Source organism: Macaca mulatta, chromosome 6 (genome assembly GCF_049350105.2).
Source record: "Macaca mulatta isolate MMU2019108-1 chromosome 6, T2T-MMU8v2.0, whole genome shotgun sequence".
NCBI classification, from domain to species: domain Eukaryota; kingdom Metazoa; phylum Chordata; class Mammalia; order Primates; family Cercopithecidae; genus Macaca; species Macaca mulatta.
In genome coordinates this window covers 159,575,439-159,600,964 of record NC_133411.1, presented here as the reverse complement: position 1 = coordinate 159,600,964, position 25,526 = coordinate 159,575,439, and the positions used below count along the sequence as shown (strand labels likewise).

The 25,526-nt window shown below is 52.1% G+C and overlaps 1 protein-coding gene and 1 long non-coding RNA gene across 8 annotated transcripts in view; one reads left to right on the top strand and one right to left on the bottom strand.

The window, feature by feature from the left end:
- The window catches only part of SYNPO (synaptopodin), a 74,701-nt gene that overhangs the window by 23,400 nt on the left and 25,775 nt on the right, over positions 1-25,526 (bottom strand). For 3 of the 7 annotated variants that reach the window (XM_077937341.1, XM_015141238.3, XM_077937342.1), the window contains one exon: positions 16,949-17,615. In XM_077937341.1, coding sequence (XP_077793467.1) covers positions 16,949-17,348 — 400 coding nt within the window. In that variant the 5' untranslated portion in view covers positions 17,349-17,615. Of the gene's footprint in view, positions 1-10,861; positions 11,137-16,948; positions 17,616-19,723; positions 19,808-25,526 lie in introns of those variants that run through there. The other 4 variants (XM_077937340.1, XM_077937344.1, XM_077937343.1 and 1 more) reach the window with 3 other exon arrangements.
- On the top strand, positions 9,745-14,848 carry LOC144329586 (uncharacterized). Its single transcript, XR_013394955.1, has 2 exons — positions 9,745-10,266; positions 13,997-14,848. It is a non-coding gene; the product is annotated as an uncharacterized LOC144329586 (long non-coding RNA).

Here is a 25,526-nt window from a genome sequence, read left to right as displayed (position 1 = left end):
CAGGTTTAAGAATGATACACATAATATGGAGGTAAGACATGAATAAGAAAAGCATGGGCCGGGCGCAGTGGCTCACGTCTATAATCCCAGCACTTTTGGAAGGCTGAGGCGGGCAGATCACTTGAGGTCAGGAGTTCAAGACCCGCCTGTCCAACATGGTGAAACTCCGTCTCTACTAAAAATATTCGCCAGGCATGGTAGCGCATGCATGTAATCCCAGTTACTTGAGGGGCTGAGGCAAGAGAATCACTTCAACCCAGGAGGCGCAGGTCGCAGTGAGCCAAGATTGCACCACTGCACTCCAGCCTGGGTGACAGAGCAAGACTCTGTCTAAAACCAACCAACCAACCAACCAACAAACAAATGTGTTCTCTAATGGCCCTTCTCCTTCTGAGCTCTGTGTTGCAACCCTTTCCATACACACACATACACCTGCAACATACACGCATTCTCAGTAGCCTCTTAACGCTGGAGAGGCTCCAGCCGGCAGCAGCACATCCTCCTCTGCACATATGCCCACACACAGAGGTGCTGCTTGCTTCAAGCCTGTGCTACACACAGCAGAGCGTGCCCAGGCACACATGCACACCCACAGAGGGGGCAGGACATACACACAAATATGTGCACACTGAGCACCCATAGGTACACGGGACTCATGTGGAAGGCTGGTATGGATGGACGGGCATCAGGTACACACCTTGTGGGACATACGTGTTTCCTTCCTGCCAGCCTGCCCTGTCTTCAAGTAACCGGGTTAGCAGACAACTCTTGCCTTGAGGGCACATGCTCCTGGAGAACGGACAATGCACCGATGGTATGGTTTCAAATTCACTTCTCCAGTATCTCTGCGCCTCACTCATAGTCTCCCTTTTCCAAGGGTACATTAAAATCTGCCACTTGATGCTCAAATGAGCCAGGGGATCATGTGGCTGTGGAGAGTGTCCGTGTGTGTGTGTGTGTGTGTTTTAAGACAGAGTCTCACTCTGTTACCCAGGCTGGCAGGCGGGAGTGCAGTGATGCGTTTACAGCTCATGGCAGTGACCTTCCAGGGACAAGGGATCCTCCTGCCTCAGCCTCCCAAGTAGCTGGGACTACAGGCATGCGCCATCACACCCGGCTAATTTTAAAAAATTTTGTGTACAGACGAGGTCTCACTTTGTTGCCCAGGCTGGTCTCAGACTTCTGGGCTTAAGCAATTCTCCCACCTTGGTCTCTCAAAGTGTTGGGATTACAAGCATAAGCCACTGTGCCCAGTCGAATGTCCCTTTTTCTATCCTTATTGCCATTAAATGGGATAAGCCATGTCAAATGCCTACCACAGCACCGTACACCTTAGCACCACCACCAGCATCCTCACGTGTCACCGAAGTCATCTCCACCTTCATTTCTCTAGGGTACTTGGGGGCAACTGAAGAGTAGAGGGAAAGGATCAGGCCAGGAGCTGGAGATCTGGGTTTTAGCCTCAACCTGGTCTCCAATTCAATGTGAGGCCTCTGGCAAGTTCCTTCCCTTCTCTGGTCCGGATCAGAAACTTGTAGGTGCTTCAGAATCCCTCAGGGAATGTGGTCAAGATGCAGATTCCTGGGCTCTACCTTAGACCTGTGAGACCACAGAATATGCACCTTAACAGGCTCCCGAAGGGGTTCTATGCACAGCCAGGCTGGGGACCCACTGGGCTTTAGAGTCCATGATCTTATAACTAAGTGTGTAAGTTAGTTAACACAAGAAAATGTCTGGAATACAGACTTGCACACAGTAAGGCTCCATAATGTTAATAAAAAATTTAATAAAACATATTTTTATAATTGTCTTTTTAAAAAATTCTTATTTTAATAGAGGTGTGTTTTCACTATGTTTCCCAGGCTGGTCTTGAACTCCTGAGCTCAAGCAATCCTCCTACCTTGGCCTCCTAGAGTGCTGAGATTATAGGAATAAGCCACTGCACACAGTCTATGATAATTATATATGGTAATTTTATAGCATTCCTTGAATATGCACAACACTTTTATAGTTTTCCTAGAGACAGAGCAAGGATTATTACACCATTTTACAGACTAGAAAACTGAGGCACAGAAAGGGCAAGGGATCTGCCCAGGATCTCATGGTTCGTTGGCTCCCAGCCAGAGCCGCTGGCACAGCCTCAGGTGCACCACTTCCGGGTCTTATCCTCTCATCCCATGTGATTTTGACTCCCAGTCCCCAATATAACTATCCTTCCACTCCAGGTTTGTAAAAACTCTGAGTACACATGACTTCTCCATGACTCTGGAGAACAGGACAACCTCAACCAGTTAATTTCCTTCCAGCCACAAGATCCTTCTCACTGGTAGTGCAGAGAGTCCCCAGAGCCCTAATGCTACACACTACCATCTGATCTACAATAGTTGTTTTATTCTAACTAACACGAGTTCAACCTGATCGCTAGCTATGGTGACCTTTACCAAGCCTTATATGTGCTGAGCCTCAGTTTCCTCTAAAAGATTCTTAATTCCTCCTCTGCTATGTTATTGCTCAGATCAGCTCTCACTTAGGCAAAGGCCTGAAACCTACACTACTGCACATTAACTCTCTGGCTAAAGTGTGAGCTCTTGGAAGATAGGAACCCTGTTTCCTCCACCCATGCACCCACACCTATGGCATGCAATATGTGCTCAATAAATACATGCTGAATGCACGATGAAAGGAAATGATATGGCCAAAGCAGCTCTGTCCTAGCCCTAACTGACCATGGTATTTCCTGAGTCATTTCCCAGGTCGAGGGGTAGGGACTCTGAGCAGGGATGAGCAGGGCCAGAAGGAATGGTTTCTGGGTCCTGGGAAATTGCCCTCCATCTGCGTAGAGTGGACCGCCTGCCATGGCTGTGATGAAGGCCAAGCTGGGAGGGCGGTGTTCTGGGAGTCCTGGATGTAATCCTGTTGACTCACAGACATAAATAATGCACTAGTATGTTCTCTCCTCACCACCCTGTCACACTAAGAATAGCACCGGCTACTCTTTCAGCGATTCCAAGGGGAAGAGGGCAGGACAGCAAGATAGGGACAAGCAGGGAAAGACGTCACTGGACTATGGACTATCAAGCACTCCCTCTCCAAACCCATAAAGCAGAGGAGCCTGGAGGGCAGAGCTGAAAGGGCCCTGAGAGGCCAACTGTCAGGAGTGCTCCAGGGGTGAGCAGATGGCAGCCGCCCCTCCACCAGCCTGCTTTATCTTTTCCTCCTCCTTTCTGACGTCCATCCTAATAAAGTTTGTGCCTCCAACTTACCCCTCCACACTCCTCCCCCTCCTTGTTCATGGGATGAATAAATAGAGAGTGGGTGGGTGCCCTCTTATGTGTTTATATGTAAAGCTTTAGAGAAGGAAAAATATGCTATAGATTTTCATTTGTCTTAAGTTTAAAAATAACTGACCTAGAACAGTGCTTCTCATAATTTAAAGTACATGGAAATCACTCAGGAATGTTGTCAAAATGCAGATTGTAATTCAGGAAGTCTGGGATGGGGCCTGGGACTCTGCACTTCTAACAAGCTTCTGGGTGATGCTGATACTGCATCCATGGGCCGCACATTGAGTGCAGAAAAAGTAGAGTATTTATCTATCATAGAGATGGGGAAACTGATGCCCGGGGGGGGAAAGGGGTGTGCCCTAGAGCGTCCAGCAGAGCTGGGCTCAGAACGCAAGCCTCCCGCCTGCCAGCCCAGGGCTTTGGCTCCAGGGTTGGGGCAGGGTTGGTGCCTGGAATGGAACTGGGGACAGGCAGCTGTTACAGGCAGTGGAAGTAAGTCCAGGGGCGGCCTTCATTCAAACACAAGCTGACCCTCCTTTGTCCACAGACTCCCACAGGGAATAAAAGGAAGTAAGAACTCACCTGAACAGGGGCACTCAGCTTGAGTGACCGCAGCCTCCTGCCCAGGAACGCACTCTCACCAGCTTACATCTGAGGCCTGCTGGGCCTCCATAACCCTCCTTGAAGAAAGAAGGGAGAGATGGCCCCAGACTCTGCATTCAGCCACCTCATGAAGTGGCTGGGGGGCATGGATGGGGTCTGTCGATAGCACTATCAGGGTGGACATCCAAGGGAAAGACGAAAGGAAAAGAGGAAAGACCCTCCTCCCAGATCAGCACCAGCATGCTCCTCCTTCCTATGATCCGCCTCAAGCCCCTTTGCAGGCTCCAGGCCCTGTACCACCAGCCCCAATGCCCCCACCCCCACGCTGCAGCTCCCGTCCTGGTGTCCTGGTGCTTCACCTCCCAGCCAGCGAGGCTCCAGCCGTGCTGACCCTCTTCCTAGTGCTCGGCCAGCCCAGCACTTTCTCCCCTCAGGGCCTCTGTACTGGCTGCTCCTTTTCCTAGAGCCCTTTCTTCCCTTGCCCCCTCGGCTGCCCCTTTCTGACCATACTTCTCATCCTTCAGGTCTGTTCACAGATCCCAAGGCCCTCAGAGGTCACATTCTCCTGTCACAACACCCTCTGCCTCTCCCCTAAACGCTCATCAGCTTTGTAATTCCATCAGGATTTGTTTTCATGTCAGTCTGCCTGTCCCTGCCGGGCAGGGACCTTGGCTATGTTCATGCCCCTGTGCCTCGGCCATAGCTGGGGCTCAATAAACAGTTGTTGACTAAGTAAAAGAGCAAATGCATGAAACACTGCTCACATCACAACTGCAAAGCCTCCTGCCTCCATGCTTCCATGTGACCTCACTCACCCGGAGTTGTACAGGATTGGGATTTGCACGATTATCTGGGCATCCGCCCCTGCTGTGCTGCACCCTAGCTGAGTGGCCACGGCAGGACACATTACCTCTCTGAGTGGGGTCTCCTGCACTGTCTGTCAGGTCTAAATGAGAGAAGAAATCTGGAAAAGAACTTTGATTGACAGCATTACTCTGTCAATGTCTGAGGCCCAGAGAGGGAAAGGGCTCATTCAAGGCCACATAGCCAGTGTGTGGGGATGCCAGACGCCCCTGGCACAGCTTACATTCCACAGCTGAGCTTCAGGCCCACCCAAGCTCAGTAAGTGCACCATCTGCCTGGAGGCTGGGCAGGGATGGAGGAGGGAGAGGAGAGGGTGGATGGGAGCATTCAGCCTCAGGCCCAGAGCCAGGGTGTGGTGGGCGGGGCCCCCAGCAGGAGACCTGAGTGGGGCCTGGCAGCCGGGCACGGGGGAGCCAACTGGCTCGGGCTGGGTGGTGGCATGCTTGTTCTCTGTGCGCGTGACAGTCTATTTTTTAATCAGTACTCTCCCCATCCCCCAACTCCATGTGCCCTCCCAAAGGACCCCATATTGGGAATAATGTCCCGGCTGTGGAGGCTAGGACCACCTTAGGGATCCGTGGGAGGGTCCCCAACATCTCATCTTCCTATGGAGCCCACAAGAACTAAGCGGCCCAGAAGGCAGGACAGGAGGCTCAGGGATGAAGCGTGTCCTCTGCCTGTGTGACCCTGGGCTGGTCCCTAAACACTCTGACCTCAGTTTCCCCTACCTGTACAACGGTGGCGGTGTGCCAGACTGCATGGGAGTTTATTACAACTCAAGCACTTATGAGCCACTCAAGCTCCAAGGCACTAACCATGCCCACTCATCAGGCCCTGGCAAAGCCTTCCACGCCCACAGTGACAGCAGGGCACCCTTGATCCTCTCCGACCTACTCCCAGGGGAATAGAAAGGTTGAGCTGGTTCAAGGGCCAATCTCAGAGCCCTGGACCCTAGACGCAGTGAGGCTCCTCCTTCCAGGACCTCAGCTTCAGGGATAATGAGGATCAAAGATGAATGCTGTCTGTTCTGGGACAGGTAGCTTGTTTTTCTGAGCCCCTGGCACTCCATCTAGCGTGGGAGAGACCATGTTGTGAAGAAGTTAAGCACATAGTTTTCGGGGCCAGACTGCCTGCATTTGAATCTAGCCACTTACCAGATGTGTGATCTTGGAAGCTCACTTAACCAACCTATCTGTGCCTCAGTTTCCCACCTGCAAATGCTAATAATAACAGTACTCACCTCATGGAGTTGTTGATGCATGAAGAACTTAAAGCACCCATGGTACATAGTAAATAACAGTAAACAATCATTTTTCAAGAACTGTGGCTTTTATCTTTCAAGCACTCTTAGACTCCAAGAGATTTTATTCTGGAGGATTACACACAAGGGTCTCAGGTTAGCCCACTCTCCTGTCCCAGGGGCTCACCCAGCCTGCCCTTCCTTGACCCTTGACACCATGATGTCAGCCCCTCCTGCTAGCCCCATGTTTTTGGTGACAAGCCAGTAAGGATCTTTGTCACACCCATGATCCCCTCAGATCCTTACTAGCCCATATCTCAGCAGTCAGAAGTGAAGCCTGTGGCCCAGAGGAAGCAAATGATTTGCCCAAGAACACCAGCCAGTCAGCTAAGAGCACAGGTTCAAGCATCCATTCCTGAAGCTCAGTCCAGGCATTTTCCGCTGTACTTGTGCCAATTCTCCCACCATCAAAACCTGTTCCTAGGCCAGTCATGGTAACTCATGCCTGTAAGGCTGAGGCAGATGGATCACTTGAGCCCAGGAGTTCAAGACCAGCCTGGGCAACATAGTGAGACACTGTCTCTACTAAAAATACAAAAATTAGCTGAGCATGGTGGCGCATCTCTGCAGTCCCAGCTACTTGGAAGGTGGGAGGATCACTTGAGCCCAGGAGGTCAAGGCTGCAGTGAGCCATAATCATGCCACTGTATCCCAGCCTGGGCAGCAGAGCAAGACTCTGTCTCAAACAAACAATCCAACCAACCAAACAAAAATACCTGTTCCTGGCCAAACATCAAAAAGTAACTTATAGTGAGATACAACTAGTCTTGAGCAAGAGCCCATCTCCTTAAGAAATTGCTATTCCTATTTTTTTTGGTGGAGTCTCACTCTGTTGCCCAGGCTGGAGTGCAATGGCATGATCTCAGCTCACTGCAACCTCTGCCTCCTGGGTTCAGGCGATTCTCCTGCCTTAGCCTCCCGAGCAGCTGAGATTACAGGCGCGTGCCACCATTCCTGGTTAATTTTGTATTTTTAGTAGAGATGGGGTTTCACCATGCTGGCCAGGCTGGTCTCAAACGCCTGACCTCAGGTGATCCACCTGCCTTGGCCTCCCAAAGTGCTGGATTACAGGCGTGAGCCACCACATCTGACCGCTATTTTAACATGACAATACTTAAGTGGTAGCTCTTTTTTTTTTTTTTTTTTTTTTTTTAGCATTTATCATCATCTCATTTAATTTTCAGAACAACAGTATACAATAGGGTCTATTATTGTTTGTATTTTATAGACGAGGAAACAAAAGCCCAGAGAGGTTACATAACATAGTTAAGATCTCCCAGCTAGCCAGGAAGGGAACCCAGAGGTCCAACCACAGAATCTGTGTATTAGTCACACATGAAGCATTCAGGAGTAGACTGAATTTTGTCCCACCCACAGCAACCCTAGGAGGCTGGACAGGGTAGGCTAGGGCAGGGTCTGCATAGTACTATACGACCCTGCCTCAGCGAGTGGAAAAGCTGAAGCTAGGCTGGTGGAATTTCAGGCAGCAGCAGCCAGTTGGTAGATTTCATTCCAGACAGAAGGCTTGTGTAAGCCTTTGGAATTACAGGGCCTGGAGGCGGCTTCCATGTTGACTCCTCCTCTAGCCACACTGGGTAGCAATTGAGCCCCAATATCCAGGGACAGTTCACAAAAGACTCTGGCCACACACACACACGCGCGCGTGCACGTGCACACACACAGAAACACACACACACAGAGATACACACGCACACACACACGCCTAATTTAGCAGAGCCACTTTGCAGGCAGCCGCCCCTCTGACCAGATCTCAGGCGAAGCTCCTTTGGATCTGCAGTCTGAAGCCCCTGGGGATGCAACCAGCGCCTACCCTCCAGTCCCAGCCCCTGGTCCCAGCCCCTAGCCCCAGACCGTGACCATCTTCTGGGAAACCTTTCCTCCCAACCAAATTCTCCCCCGCCCCCGCTGCCCCATTCTTCCAGACTCCAGTTGCAGATACACCCCCCCCAGCCTTGAGTATTGCTTCAAATAAGATTCAGGTCTCTGTTCCGAAGTCACCTCTGAGAGATGACTTTCCTAACCACCAACCCACGGTAGCCCCCTAACTGCTCTCCATCTTAACAGCATGACTTATTTTTTTATGCCACTTTTGCCCATCTGAAACTATCTTGATGATTTATTTGCTCCCTTTCTTCTTTTCTATCTTCCCAATTAAAATGCAAGTGCCTTGAGGGCAGGGGCCTGTCTGTCTTATTCACTACTGCAACCCCAGTGTCTAAGCACCCATCCCACCCCATTGCTAGCCAGGGACAGCGAGGCCCACAGAGAGAAAGGGATTTACCTAAGGTCACGCAGTAAGTGAGTGGGTAGCAGAGGTTGGCCTAGCACTACAGCCCAGGGCACTTGGCCTGTCCCCACCCCTCCTCAGTTGACCCTTAGCGGATCTATCCTGCCACTGCCTCTTCACTACAATGGGGACCAGAGCCTGCAGGGCCTCACCAATAGCACCCCCCTGTACTTCCCTGGGCCCACGGTGCCCTGATCTGGGCAGCCCTGCCTGCTTCCCCTCAGTCCCTCCCTTCCTGGCACCAGTAGCTCTGATGAGCTCATGTCTGGAAGCCTGGGAGCTGCCCTGAAGGAAAAGGTGCCTCCCAGGCCAGGCTGGGGGCCTGGAGGTGTGCTCAGCCTTGTGGGAGGGCAGCCCTGGCAGGTGGAAGGAGTGTGTTGACCCCTGCCCTGCCCACCTCCCAGAGCTGTGACGTGGGCTCAGGGAGACATATGTCAACCCTGGAAATAGGCTGTGACTAGCGGTGGAAAGAAGATGGAAGAAGGTTCCTCCCATGCTTCTCCTCTCTCTCCAGGTGCTCCATGGACACTCATGTCCCCAGCCACTTATCAAGGAAATGCTCTTTCCCAAGGAGAGGGAGCTCTGTTGCCTTCTACCCACAGAATCACTCTGTGCAAACCTCTTCCCCTCCTTGGCCTCAGTCTCCCCAATTCTAAAATCCGAGACTGGATAAAATGCCATGGAAGAACCTAGGGATGCACCAGGAATCAGGCGCCTGAATGCCACAGGTTTGGTTTGGTCGGTTTTTTTCCTACCTTAAGGGATGGGGAGTAGATAAGGGCAACAGCTGACTAGGGAGGAAGGAGTTAAAGTTCTCATTTAGCCATGTAAATGCTGGTTCCAACCACAGCTTAGTTTAGGTGTCAGTTGTGGGGTTGAGGGGAGCTGGCCCATGGCTTGCAAAGATGGGGCAGGCCTGGAAAGTGGGGGCTGCAAGCCAGAGTGGTAAACAACATTCCTGGGGGAAGTTTGAATATCAAGCTAGAGTGACCCTAGTCCATCCCCTTCGTACTGATGGAAAAACTGAGGATCAGAGAAGGGAAGGAACCAGCCCAAGATCTCCTAAGGAGACAGAGGAAGGGGATGCCCCACCTAGCAAACAGGGTTTTTCAACCCGTCGGAGGGGTTTTCAACCCGTCGGAGGGGTTTTCAACTCCCATGAGAGATCTCATCTGACTGCCTGAGACAATATGGCAAGTAGTGGGGGAGCACATCAGTTTCAGTTTGTGGCTGTGCCCCCCAACATGGAATGGGCCAGGCCTGGGCTTGGTGACAAGGCAGGCTGGCGCCAGCAAGGCTTCCAACCCCTTGCCCCAGAGTACCCTAGACCCCCATCAGCAGTTTCACTTCCACTTTCTAATGGACAGGGGGTAGGGCACCCTCTGACTAGCCCTACAGCTACCACCAGCACTGCTGTCCACAATGCGATTTCCCCCTCAGGGGCCACCCTGCCACCCCTCTCACTGGAGGCTAAGAGAGCAAGGGTCTTGCTCCATGATCACATAACAAGTTGGTTTATTCCAGTGTCACCTGCCATTCAGGACAGGGTGGGGGATGGGGGATGGGGCACCTGCTGCTTCCCACTCAGCTCTTGTCCCTTCCAGACAACCTGGACCCCATGGATGGAGTTCCCTGGCCCCTTCCGGAATAAGCCCATAACTTGGGGTGATGGGGGGAGGAAAGGAGACCTTTTCCCAAGTCCTCAAAGAGGTGTTGCCAGGGCTCTGGACAGTGCCCCTGATTCCACAGCGCAGTGGTTAGAAAGGTGCTGGGCCCTCCACTCGCTTCACCTCTGGGGCCTCTCTCTCACCTTGGCAAGGAGGGCAATTGCAGAGGTGCTGTGAGGCGGGCACAGGACAGTTTCCCCTCTCTCTGAAGGCGCTGGGGAGAGGCCTCGATTTCCCCAGGTAGGGCTTGGGAGGGGTGGTCCCCAGGATGTGACTGCTCTGGCATCCTGTGTGCCCCACCGCCAGAGCCAGACCCCAGAGTCCGGTCGCCCCGCCCGCAGGGAGGAGTGAGGAGGCCCAGCACTGGCCGTTCCCGCTGCCCCCACGGCGCCCATGTTGGTCAACCCTGGGCAGAGCCCAACCCGCCGTTGTCCTGGGTCAAGTCGGTCCGACTTTTCCCTGAACGGGCTTGGGGACACAGACTCCGGGCTGTTGCCCACCTGTGAGCCTGGGGCTGCCTCACCCTGATCCGCTTGCGGGGAGGGGCGCAAGGGCTGGAGCCCCCACGCAGCCCGGGAGGGTAGCTTCCCGGCGTCAGGGCATCCTCCCCCTCCTTAGCTGCTCGAAAGCCTCGAGACCCCTCCAGCCCCCCACCTACAGATGGGGAAACTGAGGCCCAAAGTGTAGAAGCGACTTGGCCAAGGTCACCCCGCGTGCGAGTACTGGAGCCCAGATGTGCCACCTCCTCCTGGGCGGCGCCGGGAATAGCGCAGGTGGGAAGGGGCGAGGCTCGTGCGGTGCCCGCACCCCCGCCAGGCCAGCGCCCCTCACTCACCTCCAGCCGCTGCGCACGGTCCCCGAGCTCCCGGGCGCCGCCGCCTCGGCACACCTGGCTGCGTCGGTCAGCGCGCCCCGCCCCGAGGTCCCCGCCACCCCCGCCCCGCGCCAGGCCCAGGCTCCGCGCCCGACGCCCCCTCCTCGCCGCCGCCGCCGCCACCGCCTAGCGGGCTGCTCCGGGACCCCGGGCTGGGAGCCGGGAGCGCTGGGCGGGCGGGCGGGCGGGTGAGCCGTGCTCCTGCTGCCTGCTCCCCGGGGCCCTAGCGCCGCCCCGCCCGCCCCGCCCCGCCCAGCCCCGGGGGTGCGACTCACTCCCCCACCCGCTCAGCCTCCCGTCTCCAGGCGCGGCCCCCTCTCTTTCCTCTCGCTGTGCCTCACTCTCTGCTGCCTGGTTGTCTGTCTTTCCGTTTGCTTATCATTTTCTGTATCTGTAAGTCCGTCGGTCTGTCCTAAAATCCTATCTCCTTTGGATAGGAGGGAGACAGATTCTTTGTGTCCCCTTTTCTTCTCTCTAACCCACCCACTACCCACTTTGAAATCTGCCTTTGTGATTCTGTCCCCATAACTGGTACCACCTCCCACCCCACCTCTTCCTGGCTTTCCTTTCAGACCTGGGTGCTCAGGCCCGTCTTCCCCGCTATGTCTCAGCCCCGGTAATTAGAATAACTGTTTCCCTTGGTACGACTTAGGCAAACGGGCACGGAGAATGGAGAATGGTGATGTCCCCACCCACCTGCTGCCATCCCCTGACTTAACCAGTGGGTCGGCAACAAGGCAGGGGTGCTGTATGGCAGCTCTAGGGCTCAGCTCCCCACCTTTCACTGCGCAAAATGCCATTCAGATTGAGCGTGTGAAGCCTCATGGCAGTGGCCATGTACATCAGAGTCACGTGGGGATGCTGTTAAAAGTCCAGATACCCACATTCTAGCACCCCTCCCACTGAGGCCACGAGCCGGTTGGCTTGGCACAGGACTGATGGCAAGTACCCTCCACAACCCCAGCAATTTTGAAGCAGAACCACAATTGGAAAAATGCTGGTCTAGGTTTTCACCGAAGTTTCCCTGGGTTCCCCACCCCCTTGACCAGGGTGGTTCCACTTTCATCTGTCTTCTGCATCAAGAGTTCTGTGTTTAGATTTCTGCTAAAGGAAGTTAGGAATGTGCTAGTGTAAGCCCACCCCACCCAAGGGCCTGTGAAACACAGACCTGCAGGTGGCCCGGGTTTGGGATGTCCCCTGTTCACATTGGGGAGACTCAGAATGCAGGAAGTCAGGTGACAAGGGGCAAACCCTCCCTGGTAGTTCCCATTTCTCCTCCTGGCCTCGTGGGCTTCAGAGAATTACTCTGATCGTGTGGCTGCTCTGCTCTCATCCTCTTGTATCCAGGGTAGGGGGTGGGTTGGGAGAGTGAGGGGTGGAGGGGGGATCCTGGGACCCCCACCAGGTTGGGGTATCACTAACCCTGAGAGTGCCTGTTCTAGGGAAGTAGCTGCAGCCCAGCCTGTGGGAAACCAGGAAGCTGTGTGTGGGTGAGAGGAAAAGAGAGAGAGAGGCTAGGATTGCTGTGTGGGTGGTATGAAAGAGAAAGAGATGTGGAAAAGAAAGGAAAGAAAGTGGTTCGGTCTGTGCGTAGGTGTGTGACAGTGGGTGTGCAAGTGTGGCTAGGTCTGTAGGAGAGAATGTGTGAAAGATTTCAAAGTGTAGGTGTGTAGCAAAAGGAAACGGAGAAAAGAACATGCTTTTCACCTGTATCTATGAGAGGGAATATGTGTGTTTGTGTGAGAAAGTGTGCCTATGTCTGCTTATGTTTTCAGATGCGACTGCAGCTCTGTAAGCAAATCTGAGACATGTGTTCGCATGTGGCAACGGTGCATGGGTGAGGGGGCCTTCAGGAAGGTGTGTGCCAGTGTGTACTACATGCATGGATGTGTGTCTGAGGGCCTCCATGTGTGTGCAGATGTGTGAGTGCATATGTGTGATGGTTTGCATGAGAACATGGCATCTATACATCATGTGTGAATACATGTGTGTATGGATGGATGTGAAAGCATGTATGTGTGAGTGCATGGTGAGGTATCTGTGAACCTGTGAGCTGTGCTCCTCACCATCACCCTCTTGTCACCATCTCTGTGGAGGAGGGGAGTGGAGGGAGAGTGGGCAGCTTCCTGCCCAGGCTCCTGCTCCATCTGCCCTCTCTGTCACAGCCTGAGGAGCAGGAGCCTTGTTCTGGGCCCAGTGACCACTGTCAGCTGTTAACACGGACACAGGTTCCTCTGCCTGAACAAAACAGACATGTCCGGTGGCGGGACTCATCTGACAACACAGAGCCACACCCCTCCCCACCCCAGAGGCTCAGAACAGTGTCCACTAGAGTTGGAAATGGCTCTAAATCTGCTACACACCTCGAGCCTCCAATAACAAGTGGCCACCAGCAAAGGCGGGGAGGGATCATCAGCGAGTACCCAGGTTTCCCCCAGAGCATCTGAGTGGGAGGGAATGTGGCTTGGCAGAATCTTCCAACAACTCCCAGAGCCTGAACAACCTTTTCCCAGCCCCAGGTGGGTGGAAGAACACAGCCTGCTGCCTCATCACCATGGAGACAGGCAGCAGAGAGGGTGGTTAAAAGCATGGCCCCAGACCTCCTGGGGTTCAAATCTCAGCTCCTCCACCCACAGGCTGTGAGACTTTGACAATTCACTTAAACTCCTTATGCCTTAGTTTCCTCATCTGTAAAACAGAGATAAGAAAAGTATGAACTTCACAGGATTGTTTAGAGGATTAAATACTCCATATGACGCATTTAGCACAGTGCCAGGCAGCTGAACTGGGAGGCATAAACCCTGGGTTCCAGCCCCTAGCTTTGCCACCAACTTACTGTGTGACTTTGGACAAGTCACTTGCCGTCTCTGGCCCTCAGAGTCTCCATCTGCACAACAATCTCAAGAAACCCTACCAGTTATGACCAGCTGAGACTTTGGGGAGGGCAGCTATAGCATGGGGCTGTCTTGGTGAGCTGGGGACCCTAGTGTTGGCTGAGGCCTGATCATGAGCTCTACACTACCCCTTCCTCCCCAGATCTATTTTCCCAAATTGGCAGCAGCTGATGGCATCTCTCTGTACCTTCCATCCCTCTAGCCTGCCAAGGGCCCTACATTGCCCTGCTCAGCTGGTACTCAGGCCTTGGAGAAATGGCACTGGTACCCACTGACCTCAAACAAAGGTATCTGCAGGACCCAAAGCAGAAGATATTGTGGCTCATACTTAAACCTGCCTGTGAGCCCTCTAGAGAGGCAGGTATAATTGCGGAAGGATGGATGTAATTGTCTGAAGATGCTTATAATCCTTTGGCGGTAATGGGAGGAAGCTTTAAAAGGAAGCCCTAATCCACTAATAACCTGGCAGCCCCACAGCCTTCTTCCCTCCTGATCTCTGGGCAGAGAGAAGGAACTCTAGCCACTCCCTTCCTCAAGGCAGCAGAACGGCAAGTGTGGGCTCCGACCCAAGACCACCAGATTTTGACTCTCCTGCAAGACTTCCTTCGTGCCTCCATCTCCAAGAAGTCTTCCCTGCCCATTTCATCCTTCTGAAGTCTTTTCTGCCCCCTCTGTCTCTAGAAATATTCTAGGACAGAACTGGATGACAGACTGACTGGACAGTAAAGAAAGGAATAAGGCCTGGTGTGGTGGCTCATGCCTATAATCCCAACACTTTGGGAAGCCGAGGCGGCAGACCACCTGAGGTTAGGAGTTCGAGACCAGCCTGGCCAACATGGTGAAACCCCATCTCTACTAAAAATACAAAAATTAGCTGGGCATGGTAGCGGGCACCTGTAATCCCAGCTACTTGGGAGGCTGAGGCAGGAGAATTGCTTGAACCCTGGAGGCAGAGGTTGCAATGAGCCGAGATTGTGCCACCGCACTCCAGCCTGGGCGACAGAGCAAAACACCATCTCCAAAAAGAAAAAAAAAAAAGAAAAAGAAAAAGAAAGGAATGAACCACACTGTTCCAGGCAAGAAGAACACAATCATAGTCTCAGCTCTGGCACTAGCTGTGTGACGTTGGGTAGGGGACTTAAATCTCTGAGCGTCAGCTGCCTCACCTGTAAAATGGGGAGAATAACACCTGCCTGCCTTGAGAGGCTATAGTACAATAACAAGAATGAGACGCTATCAAATGAACTGGCTTAGTATGACTTGCCAACAGAGTTCATTAAAGGTAGTGCCCTCTCCATCCATGGTCTCTTCCATTCCAGGATATCTGCAGACAACACTTTACTCTTCTAATTCCAGAAGAGAATGGTGGCCAAGAGCACACGCCCCTTTTCAAAAAACCGTAACTGGATCATGCCTTAGCAGCTTGCTAACCATGCATCTTGGATAAGTCACATATATTTCCTGAACCTCTATCTTCTCATCTGTATAATGAAGATTTAAAAAGTATGTCTCTCATGAGGATTGCTACGAGGTTAAATTAAATGAAAAGGGTAAAGCTCTTGGTACAGTGGGCTTAGCACATAAAGGCTTCTAACAAATAATAGCAGCCCTATTGTTGAGCTGATGATGGTCATTTCAATTAAGAATAAACATTTCTTACATACCTATCTAGATTACTCTAAAATTTCCAAAACACTGCCACAACTAAGATCACTGCAACCTCCCAACAGCTCTTTGAGGTAGATAAGATTCATATTTTTATTTTATTTTCACAGAGGAGGAAAGTAGAGCTCACCAAGGGGAAGGGATTTGCTAGGGCTTGGCTAGTCAGCAACATCCGGTCTAGAAAGCATCTATGTCTCCTGACCCCCAGTCTGGGCCTGTGAGAGGGACGGGAGCAGGTCCTGGGAACTTCAGGCTCTAGGAGATCAAATTTGGGCTGACTCTGGTGTGAGGGCCCACCTCCAAGTTCAAGACTGCAATGCCTCCCTGGGGTCCTCCTTCTTCCTGCCCTAGAGGGATTAAAAGTCCTTTCTTGCTCCTGCCCAGCCCCCTGTGTGACCCCAGCCTGGTAGACAATGGTGGCCATTGGGGGCGATCCGAGCCTGGAGAGAATTATTTCAGAGAGAAGAGTGGGCGGGCAGGCTGGTGATATGCCAGCCGGGCGTCAACGACGCCTGCAGAGAAATGAAGCGTTCCTTCAGTTTCCTGACGCACAAGCCCTCCCAGGACTGTGTCCCCCGCATGCCCTGCACCCCCAGGATCTACTGGCTGTGCTCCTGCTTAAGCTGAGCATGGCCCTGCTCACGTCCTCCCCATCTGGACCCACTTCAGCGTTTCCATGGGCCGGCTGCGGAGGTGATTCAGTGTGGGCTTCCCTGTCCCGCCCTGCTCTGCAGACAGCAGCCGCTGCAGGAAAATTATCCTCATTCCTGCCCTTCCTTCCTTCCGCGCGGCGCACACTGTGCGCTCCCCACACGCTGTCATGGGATCTCACTGCAGCCTAGGTGGTGTTCCATCTGCCCCTGTCATCTCTAACAAATGAAAAACCGAGGCCTAGACGAGGAACACGGGCCTAGCTCAGCCACTACTAACGTGCTGAGTGACTCCAGCTGTCTTTTCCTCACTCTGAGTCTCAGTTTCCCCACCTGTAAGATTGGGAGGTCAAATTCTATCCAAGGCTTCAGTCTCTACCTCCCAAGCTCCATGAGGTCAGCAGCCACATCTGTTTTGTCCAGTGCCACGTCCCCAGCACCCCCATGTAGCCAGCACTCAATACATTTAATGAGAGGGTCCTGCCCCATCGGTTGCTTGGGACACCACAGTGATTTGTTGCCGCTAATGATTAAAAGGCAGACGAGAGTGGGAAATGGGCTTTTTTTTTTGACCAAGCAAGATAATGTGGCTTTCTCTCACTGCCTTCTCACGTGCCCTCTTTGGCAGAGATAGGAGTGGGGTTAGCTGTGGTGCAGCTGGAGCTGCACGGAGCTCCCAGTCGCTCCTATCTCTCCGCAGCTGTTCATCTGGGCATGCCCATGGGGCTGTGATGAATTATTGTGAATCATGGAAAAATAGGGTCAGGAGCCCTTGTACTAAGGACCTGAGGGGTCTCCAGTGACTCCAGTAGTCCAAGGGAAAAGGAACACAAGCTTACCTGGTGTCTGGGTCACTCTGGACCCAGGGCCCGGGCTGGGGCTGGCTGTCATCACCTGCCGGGCCTTCACTACATCCCGGTCCTGGCTGGCCCTGCCGTCGTGCTGGGACGCCCCTTGTTCCTCTCTGGAGCAGCTGGGTGGTTGGATGCCCAGGGCTTTGGGCAGCTGCGGTGTACCCTTGGTGACTCTGCAGGCAGAGTTGTCCCCACTCCTGCTGACCCCCTCATCCTCTTCCAGGTCGGTAGGCCCCGCCTCTCCCTGCAGGCCCTCCTCACCGCTGCTCTCCTCGGCTTCCAGAGCCAGACACCTGTAGCTTCCATCAGGGATCTGGAAGGCGCAGGGGGTAGGCCTCCCTTCGCTGGGCGCAAGGGGCGGAGATGGGAGGTGAGGACCCAGCATGGTGCTGTTCCTCCTCAGCGATGCAGGGAAGCAGGCTCCTGGGCCTGGGCCAGGGCCTGGGCTGGGGCCACCTGTGTGAGCCCTGGTCTCTGCTCCTTGCACAGCCTCCTCTGACTCTGCAGTTTTGCCGTCCTCCGCTGATTCACAGAATTGGGGTGAGGTCTGGCTGAAGCGAAAGATAAGTCCTTCCTGGGTTAGTGAAGTGATGGACCTCCAATCCCTCTTCTTAACCGGTCTCTGGTGCGAGGCCCCTTCAGTGCAATCTATCTGCACAGGGAAGAAAGAAACAGCACATGAGGCAGCTCACTGGGGGTTCCAGGCTGAATTTCTGAGGCCTGTTCATCTTCAGGTGACCCTGAGAACTGGCCAGCAGCATTTGGGGTGCAGGTTCCACACTTCCATAGGGAAGTGTTTCGAAAGCTCCAGCCATTTAACATCCTGGATTTTCACCACATCCTCATGCTACCTGAAACTTTATTTAATATTTTTCCTTTAATCAACTTGAAATCACTTACTTCTGTTACTTTAGAATTATCTTAAGTAGCATTTGCAGAGAAACCACAAGTATATTGTGCTCAGTCCTTTTCCCCCAGTGCACATTAAATAAATATCTAGTTATTTAACAACATGTATCTAGACACCACCTAGAAAGAATTCGCTCATGTCCCAGCAAAGGTACCTACACCACAGGAATCACAGGAGTGGTGTGACCTCAGATGCAAACTGGGGATAGGAGCCCTTGAAGGAGGTTGTGCAACAAGAAACACGGTGCGGGCCGGGGGTGGTGGCTCATGTCTGTGATCCCAGCACTTTGGGAGGCTGAGGCGGGTGGATCACCTGAGGTCAAGAGTTCAAGACCAGCCTGGCCAGCATGATGAAACCCTATCTCTACTAAAAATACAAAAATTAGCTGGGCATGATGGTAGGCACCTGTAATCCCAGCTGCTTGGGAGGCTGAGGCAGGAGAATTGCTTGAACCCAGGAGGTGGAGGTTGCAGTGAACCGAGATCGCCCCATTGCACTCCAGCCTGGGCAACAGAGCAAAAAACTCTGTTTAAAAAAAAAAAAAAAAAAAAAAAAAAAAAAAAGATGGTGCAATGGCATGCTTTCAGTTTCTGTGCCCAGGCGTTTCAGTTAGAATCCTAGCTCTGCCATCTGTGTGACAATCAGCAAGCCAGTCACAGAACTGCTCTAAACCTCCACTTTTCCATCTGTAAAATGGGTATTGTAATATTTCTAACTTCACGTTGCATTGAGGATTACATGAGAAAATGCAGGCAGAGGACTTAGCGCAGTTTCTAAGCCATAACTCAATACATGTTGGCTGTTCTTTCATTCCACAAAATTTTTTATGATCCTATTATTTTTCAGACGTCATGAAAAGTACTGGGGATATAGCAGAGGGATAAAGAAGTCTTAAAATGTGGTGAGGAGAGCTGTGAATGATAGCAGGAACAACAATAATCATTGTATGATTATTTATATAAATGTTAAGAATGATGATAATCCAGGCAAGAGGGAATGGAGGCTTTCTATAAGGGATGACGAGGAGGGGGTAGATGGGAAAGATACTTGGGTGGAAGAACTGGCTGGGCTTGGAGGCAGATGGAGAGTGGGTGTGGAGAAGAGGGAGGAGCCTAGGATGCAGCCCAGGTTCCTAGCTCTGGTGACAGCGATTTTGTTAATAGAGATCAGGAATAAATGAGAAGGAGCAGCTGTTTAGTGGAGCAGGGAGATGAGTTAGGTTTCGGATTTCCAGGGGAGATGAGCAGTGGGCGGTTCCACACAGGGGTCTAGAGAACAGGGGAGAATTCCAGGCTGGGGACAAATATCTAGAAATCATTTGTGGAGGCAAAGGGTGGAGGTGGGTGAGATGCCCCAGGATGGGCAGGTAGTGCGTAAGACAGAGCAGATGGCCAATTACACTTGAGAGGAAACCCTGGAAACAAGGGATCTTGCTTAAAGACTGGAGTCTGCTGCTACTTAGCTGTGTGAACTCAGGCAAGTGTGAACGATCTTACTCTCACTTATCCTATTGCAAAATGGGGAGCAGTGAGAATCCTGAAAATTGTGAAAGTCTGTGGACATGGGTGATCTGAGGACCTGGACTGACCTCAGCTGCTGTGGTCATGCCTCTGCCCCCAAGCAGGGGTCAGGCACCTCCCACCGCAACAGGCTGGGTCAAGGTCTTGGTTTCTGGCTGGGACGGTGCCAGGACAGTCTGGCAGGCAGGCAGACAGATAAGCGCATTTCCAAGCCCCAGGGCGAATCAGAGCCGGCCAGGGGAAAGGCAAACGACTGTCCGGATCAGAAAGATAACCAGGCACCTGTTACAGCAGCCTCAGTGGCAGGGAAATGAGGAGAAAGAAGCCCACCTTCTGCCCCGGGGGAAGAACAGAAGCACCTCTTCCATCCTGGGTCATTCACTTAGGTTACTGCAGTACTTTCTCACATCAACCCTGCGAGAGAATTACGTTATTATTATCCCATTTCAGAGGCGAGGAAATTGAGGCTCAGATAGGTGAAGTGACTTCTTGCCTAAGGCACACAGCTCATAAGTGGCCAGGCTGGGATTCTAACCTCGCTCTGACACCTTGACCATGATGGTGGATTCAGAGACCTGGAGGAGAGGCTCCAGGCCCTCATTCATCTCCAGGTACTTTTTCACTCACCAGCTGCTGCCAGATTTCTGCCATTTGGGTTTCAAAGAATCTTAGAATCTCACAAAGGCCAGCAACACTGAGAAGAGACAGGACTGGCTGTGTGAACTGTGGCAGGTGCCTTCTGCACTCTGGAGTCAGATTCCCGGAGGACACCATGGTGAGACTGAGCCAGATGATGCTGGAGGATCCGTCCAACTCTGACATTGCAGGATCCCCTGATTCTAAGCACTTGGATAGCCCCTCTGTCATCCCCTCAGCGTAGAGCCAGATGGCTGGAGGCAGAAGGAGTGGGTGTGGGGAGGGGGCAGGGCTCCTCTGACTCCCCACAGGGGCCTCGCCTCACTCTATCCCTGCTTCTGTTTTGATGTATTTGACGGTGGCCACGGTTTCCAGGAAAGAAGAGAGAGGCGGAAAAGTTAACTTTCCGCCACCCACACAAATATTTTTGGCCGGCGTTGTCTTCACGCTGCCAAGCCAGGAGGGAGGAGTTGGCAGGAGCACTCCAATTCAAGGTTCCCTCCTAAGGAGGAAGGAGGACTCCCAACCCAGTCGGGTAACTTGGGCAGGCCCTGTGCAGGCCTAAGCCCTGCAGCACCCACCTCTGTGCAGGAGCTGTGGGGGTCGGGGCCCAAAACAATAATAGCGGCTGCCACTAACAGCACCTGCTAGGCGCTGAACCCAGCCCTTTACCTGACACTCCTGCTGTGTGAGTGCTGTCTACAGAGGAGGAAACTGAGGAACGGAGAGGTAAGTATTGTGTTCAGAGTCACGCGGGTGGGGAATGGCAAAGCAGGATGTGAATGGAGGCAGCTGAGGTCTGTGCTTATACTCACTGCTCTCAGTAACTGCAGACTCCAGGGACCCCCACAGCCCCTGGGGTTGCTGGACTCAGCCACGGCAACCCATCCATGAGGGTGGATCTCCTCTGTGGGTAGGACAGCACCTGCCGCAGTCTCCACAAACATGGGAGGGAGTCCTACCAACTTCTAATTCCATTTCCCCCAGATTCATGACCCTCATCTGGACACAGGCTCTAAAATACTTGAGCCTTGGCAGAAAGGGCTGATAGAGTCCACAGAACATGCTGTCCTCATCTCAGAGAGGAGAACTCTGAACCCAGAGGGGAAGGATTTACCTGCAGTTGTATGGCAAGCCAGAGGTAGGCGTGGCACTAGAAACCAGGTACCCAGACCCTCCAACTCTAGCTCCTTACATAAGCCCTGCTCCCTCTGAGGGTCAGCCTCCCCTTCTCCCTCCCTTTCACCTCTGCACAAGTCCAAGCAGGGGCTCCCAGGACCAGAGGACTGGCTGAGCATCAGGTGCTCCACAGTCTGAGGGCTGGCCAAGACGCCCCAGGGCTCCAACTGTTGGCTTCTGCAATGGCCTTGGGGATGCTCGCATCCCTTCCGCTGCTGTGTGTTGTTGGGGGAAGGGCACTGGCTTTGGCATCAGGTCTGGGTTGGAATTCTCACCCAGTGGCTGCCTGACCCTGGACATGTCTCTTGTCTTTCTGAGCTTCACTTTTACTTCCTGCAAGACAGGGCTTAAAACATGATTTACTTCCCAGGGTGGTTGTAGGGATTAATAGAGAAAATATGGGCTTATTCCTTCACCCAGTGGGGAATGAGGAAGCACTGCTGCGTGCTGCTCACCGGCTGGGCTCTACAGAGGCTTGGTGAGCCTGGCATTCGGGGCCCCAAGTGTTTGGTGTGCACAGACTGCAGTGATTATAAGGCACAGTCCAGCCTCCTTCTGATTCCCCATCATCTGCAGGGTCCCCATAGGTCAAAAGAGCCTCCCTGGTGCTGTAGAAGAAGGGAAAGGGAGTGAGGGGTGCTGAGCATCAGGGCTTAAGTAGGTGCATTGCAGAGGTCAGGGCATGGGGTCCTTGTTTCGACTCTGCCATTGACTCACTGAGTCATGCTGGGGAAAATCACAAGATCTAATTTTATAGGTGGAAGACTATAGGGCGGAGAAGGGAGAAGCAGCCCAGGAAGACTAGACCCTCATTCCTCCAAAAGCCCCACTGCCCATGGCTCCCTACCTGACCTTCCCACCTGCTGTCTCTTCCTGTTTCCATCCTATACAAAGCCTGATCCATTGTCCTAGAGTGTGGCTCTGAATGTGTTACTCACCTGCTCAAGAGCATTCCATGGCTCCCAATTGCTCACAGATAAAGCAACACTGCAAATGCAGACTCAAAGCCAAATCTTATGATTCTTGGCTGAGGGGAATGAGGAAGGGCTTCCTAGGGTAAAGATCATCCATCGAGGCCCAGTGAAGGCAAGAAGGCAGCACCACTGGGGATGACTCTGAAGAACCAGGCGGGCTTGGATAGGCTGAGATTAGGGCATGTATGGAAGGGCTGAGAAGGTGACTAGTTTGTGACAGGCTTTGGTTGCCTAGGCTCTCTCCTGCTTGCTGGAGAGATAAAGTAGGGGCGTGGGCAGCCCTACAGGGTTGGGGAAACCACTGCAAGGCCCAGCTCTGTGGGTTTGGGTTGGAGGCAGCATGGCCAGAACAGAAGGCAGGGGACTGAAAAAAGGGCTGGCAGGCAGAGGTCCCAGCAAGAGGAGAATTTTGGAGTAATTTCTTCAGCAGCTGGCACAGGGCCAGGCACATAAAGCAACAGGCCAGGACCAGTGGCTCATGCCTGTAATCTGAGCACTTTGGGAGGCCAAGGTGAGATGATCACCTGAGCCCAAGAGTTTGAGACCAGCCTGAGCAATATAGTGAGACCCCTGTCTCTACAAAAAAATTAAATATTAGCCAGGCATTGTGGCACACACCTGTAGTCCCAGCTACTTGAAAGGCTGAGCCAGAGGAGTGTTCGAGCCCAGGAGGTGAAGGCTGCAGTGAGCCATGATTGTGCCACTGCACTCCAGCCTGGGCAACAGAGTAAGACCCAGTCTCAGAAAAAAAAAAAAAAAAAAAAAAAAAAGAAAGAAAGAAAAGAAGAACAAAACACAAAACCAGTAACAATGATAATATGTGGAGTGTTTACTCTGTCAGGTGCTATTCAGACACTTCATTTGCAGCAGCTCATTTGATCCTCATCACACCCTATAAGGAAGGTGCTATTATTATCCCCATTGTGCAGATAAGGAAATGGAGCTTCGATGACTTGCCAAGTTCACACAGCTAGTGAGTGATTGAGTCAAGGTTCACGTCCTGATGGTCTAGTTCCAAATGTCACTCTTATCCATAAGGCTGTACTATTTTAATGGTATAAGTAGTTGCTGAGTGAAAGAATGAAAGGATGAATGAATGAAAGAGAGGAATGGGAAATGGAGGGATGGGAGGGAGAAAGGAGTTTCTCTCCGATGTCTGGTACATTGCCTGGCATATTGTAGATGCGTAATATTTATCAAATGAAACAATACATGTGGGGTGGCCAAGAGATTAACTGCAGGTGTAACCTAGGAGCAAAACTGAGGCACCCTGGGAAAAAAGGTGACTCTGAACAGGTTCAGATGGCTCAGGTGCACCTGCCCACCGGACTCCTGTCTGGAAGCACCCTCGGCACCAGTCTGGGGTAGGGGAACTGTCTGGCCTGTCCACAGCTGAGTTCTTGCTGACAACAGGAAGAAAGCTTTTGTTGTCCTTGAGAATTTGACCTATGTTCCTGCCTTAGTGTTTCTCTCCCAAGGAGGGGATGAGAGCCAAGGTGGGGGGTTTCTTCCTCATGGCTTCAAAGGCGGGGAATCCCAAGCCTTTCCAACCTCCAGAGCTAGTAAGCATGAGAAACCCCAGCATTTTCCATTACCTTGCTCTGCATTCTTAGAAGAATCGCTTTCTTTTACCAGGCCTCAGTTTCTCCAGCTGAGAAAGGCCTTGGGCAAAGTGGTTAGTGGGAGTGGTAGCAGCAAGGTTGCTGCTACACTTGAATTCTCCTCGGCCTTGCCCATTTCGTGTTTTCCTGTTGGGGTAGTCAGTCCCAGAGGGATGTCCACTAGGATCCCATGGTCCCAATCCTTTCCTCTAGTCCTTTAGGACAGACTGACCAATCTCGGCATCCTTCCTCCCTTCCTCAGCGGCCATCAGCATCAACCATCCCGGCTGCCCAGCCTGCTCTGACCTCTTCTCCTTCCCCCCTAGTCCTCTCCTGCCCTCCATTTCTGCCCACCTCCTGGGGCAGAAGGGACCAGTGTTAGATGGGCATGAGGTGGAGCTGGGGGGACCCCCAGGAGCCATAGGAAAGCAGCCCTTGGCACTAGGTAGTGGTGAGAGGTTGGGAAGAACTTCCAGCTGGGCACACTGGGTGGTCTCAGGAGAGATAAGGTTTCAGTTCAGCCTCAGAATAGTGGGTAACTTCAGATGAGTCTCTGCATCTTACTGAATTTCAGGTGCCCTCTTGGTAGAATGGAGACTCAGCCATTCATTTACTCATTTGTTCACTCAACGCATATTCACAGAATGCCTGCTAAGTGCCATCACTATTTTAAGTGCTGGCAGTACACAGTGAACAAAAGAGAAAGACACTCTGCCCACGTGAAGCTCACATGTTAGCTGGGGTGGGCAGATAAATAAATAAGAAAGTATGTCAAATGGTGTTAAATGCAATGGAAAAATAAGCCAGAAAAGTGACCTGGGAGTGCTGTGTGTCATTAAGATAAAGAAACTGTGGTATGAGCATAACAAACCTTAACAGATGTCATTCCATGTTTTGTATAGCATATGCATTTCAAGTTCACTATTATGCTAAATTCTCATATGCAATTATAAAAAAAAACATAAACCAACATTAGGTGGCAAACTTAGAAACATAAGCCCTGCAAACCCCTGGGAGACATATTTCTTATGCTAATATTTTGATTATTCAATTGTTCACCATTTTAGAACCTTCCTATTCCATTCTGAATATGTCTACTATTTAGAAATGAGTATTTTTTCTAATCCTGTGTATAAAAAATAAGATTTCATATGTTAGCGTTCTTTTTTTAGAACATTCTTTTCCAAGTTCATTATTGGTAGAGCATCTCCTCACTGTAAAACACATGATATGCAATGAGTTTGAGGACAATAATAATGATATCATATTGCTGTGAGGATTAAATAAGGCAACCTGTGAACATGCTCAATAGAGACAGCTGTTGTTATTATAATTATTGTTTTTGTGAAGTGGTGACTGAGGGCATTACAAGAGCTAGCATTTATTGAATATTGAGCATGTGCTGGGCACTGTGTCAATCTTGTTTCTTGTTTCTTCCTCACCATAACACAGTGAGGCAGGCACTACTGTTACCCCCCAGTTAATAGATTGAGGAAGCGGAGGTTCACAGAGGGTGAGTCTGCGCCCATGATCCCAGAGCAGGAAAACGACCAAGCTGGAACCTCACAGGTGTCTGGGGCCTGGCGTGGTCACTGGAGGTTTTCTGAGGGTCTGGGGAGGGGCCGTTTCACACAGCACAGAGTCCGTCGTTCTAGCTCTGGCTCTGCCATGCCCACTGTGACCGTGGCCACATGCCTCCACTCTTGGGCTTTGGTGACCCCCACCGCACAATGACAGGGCTGG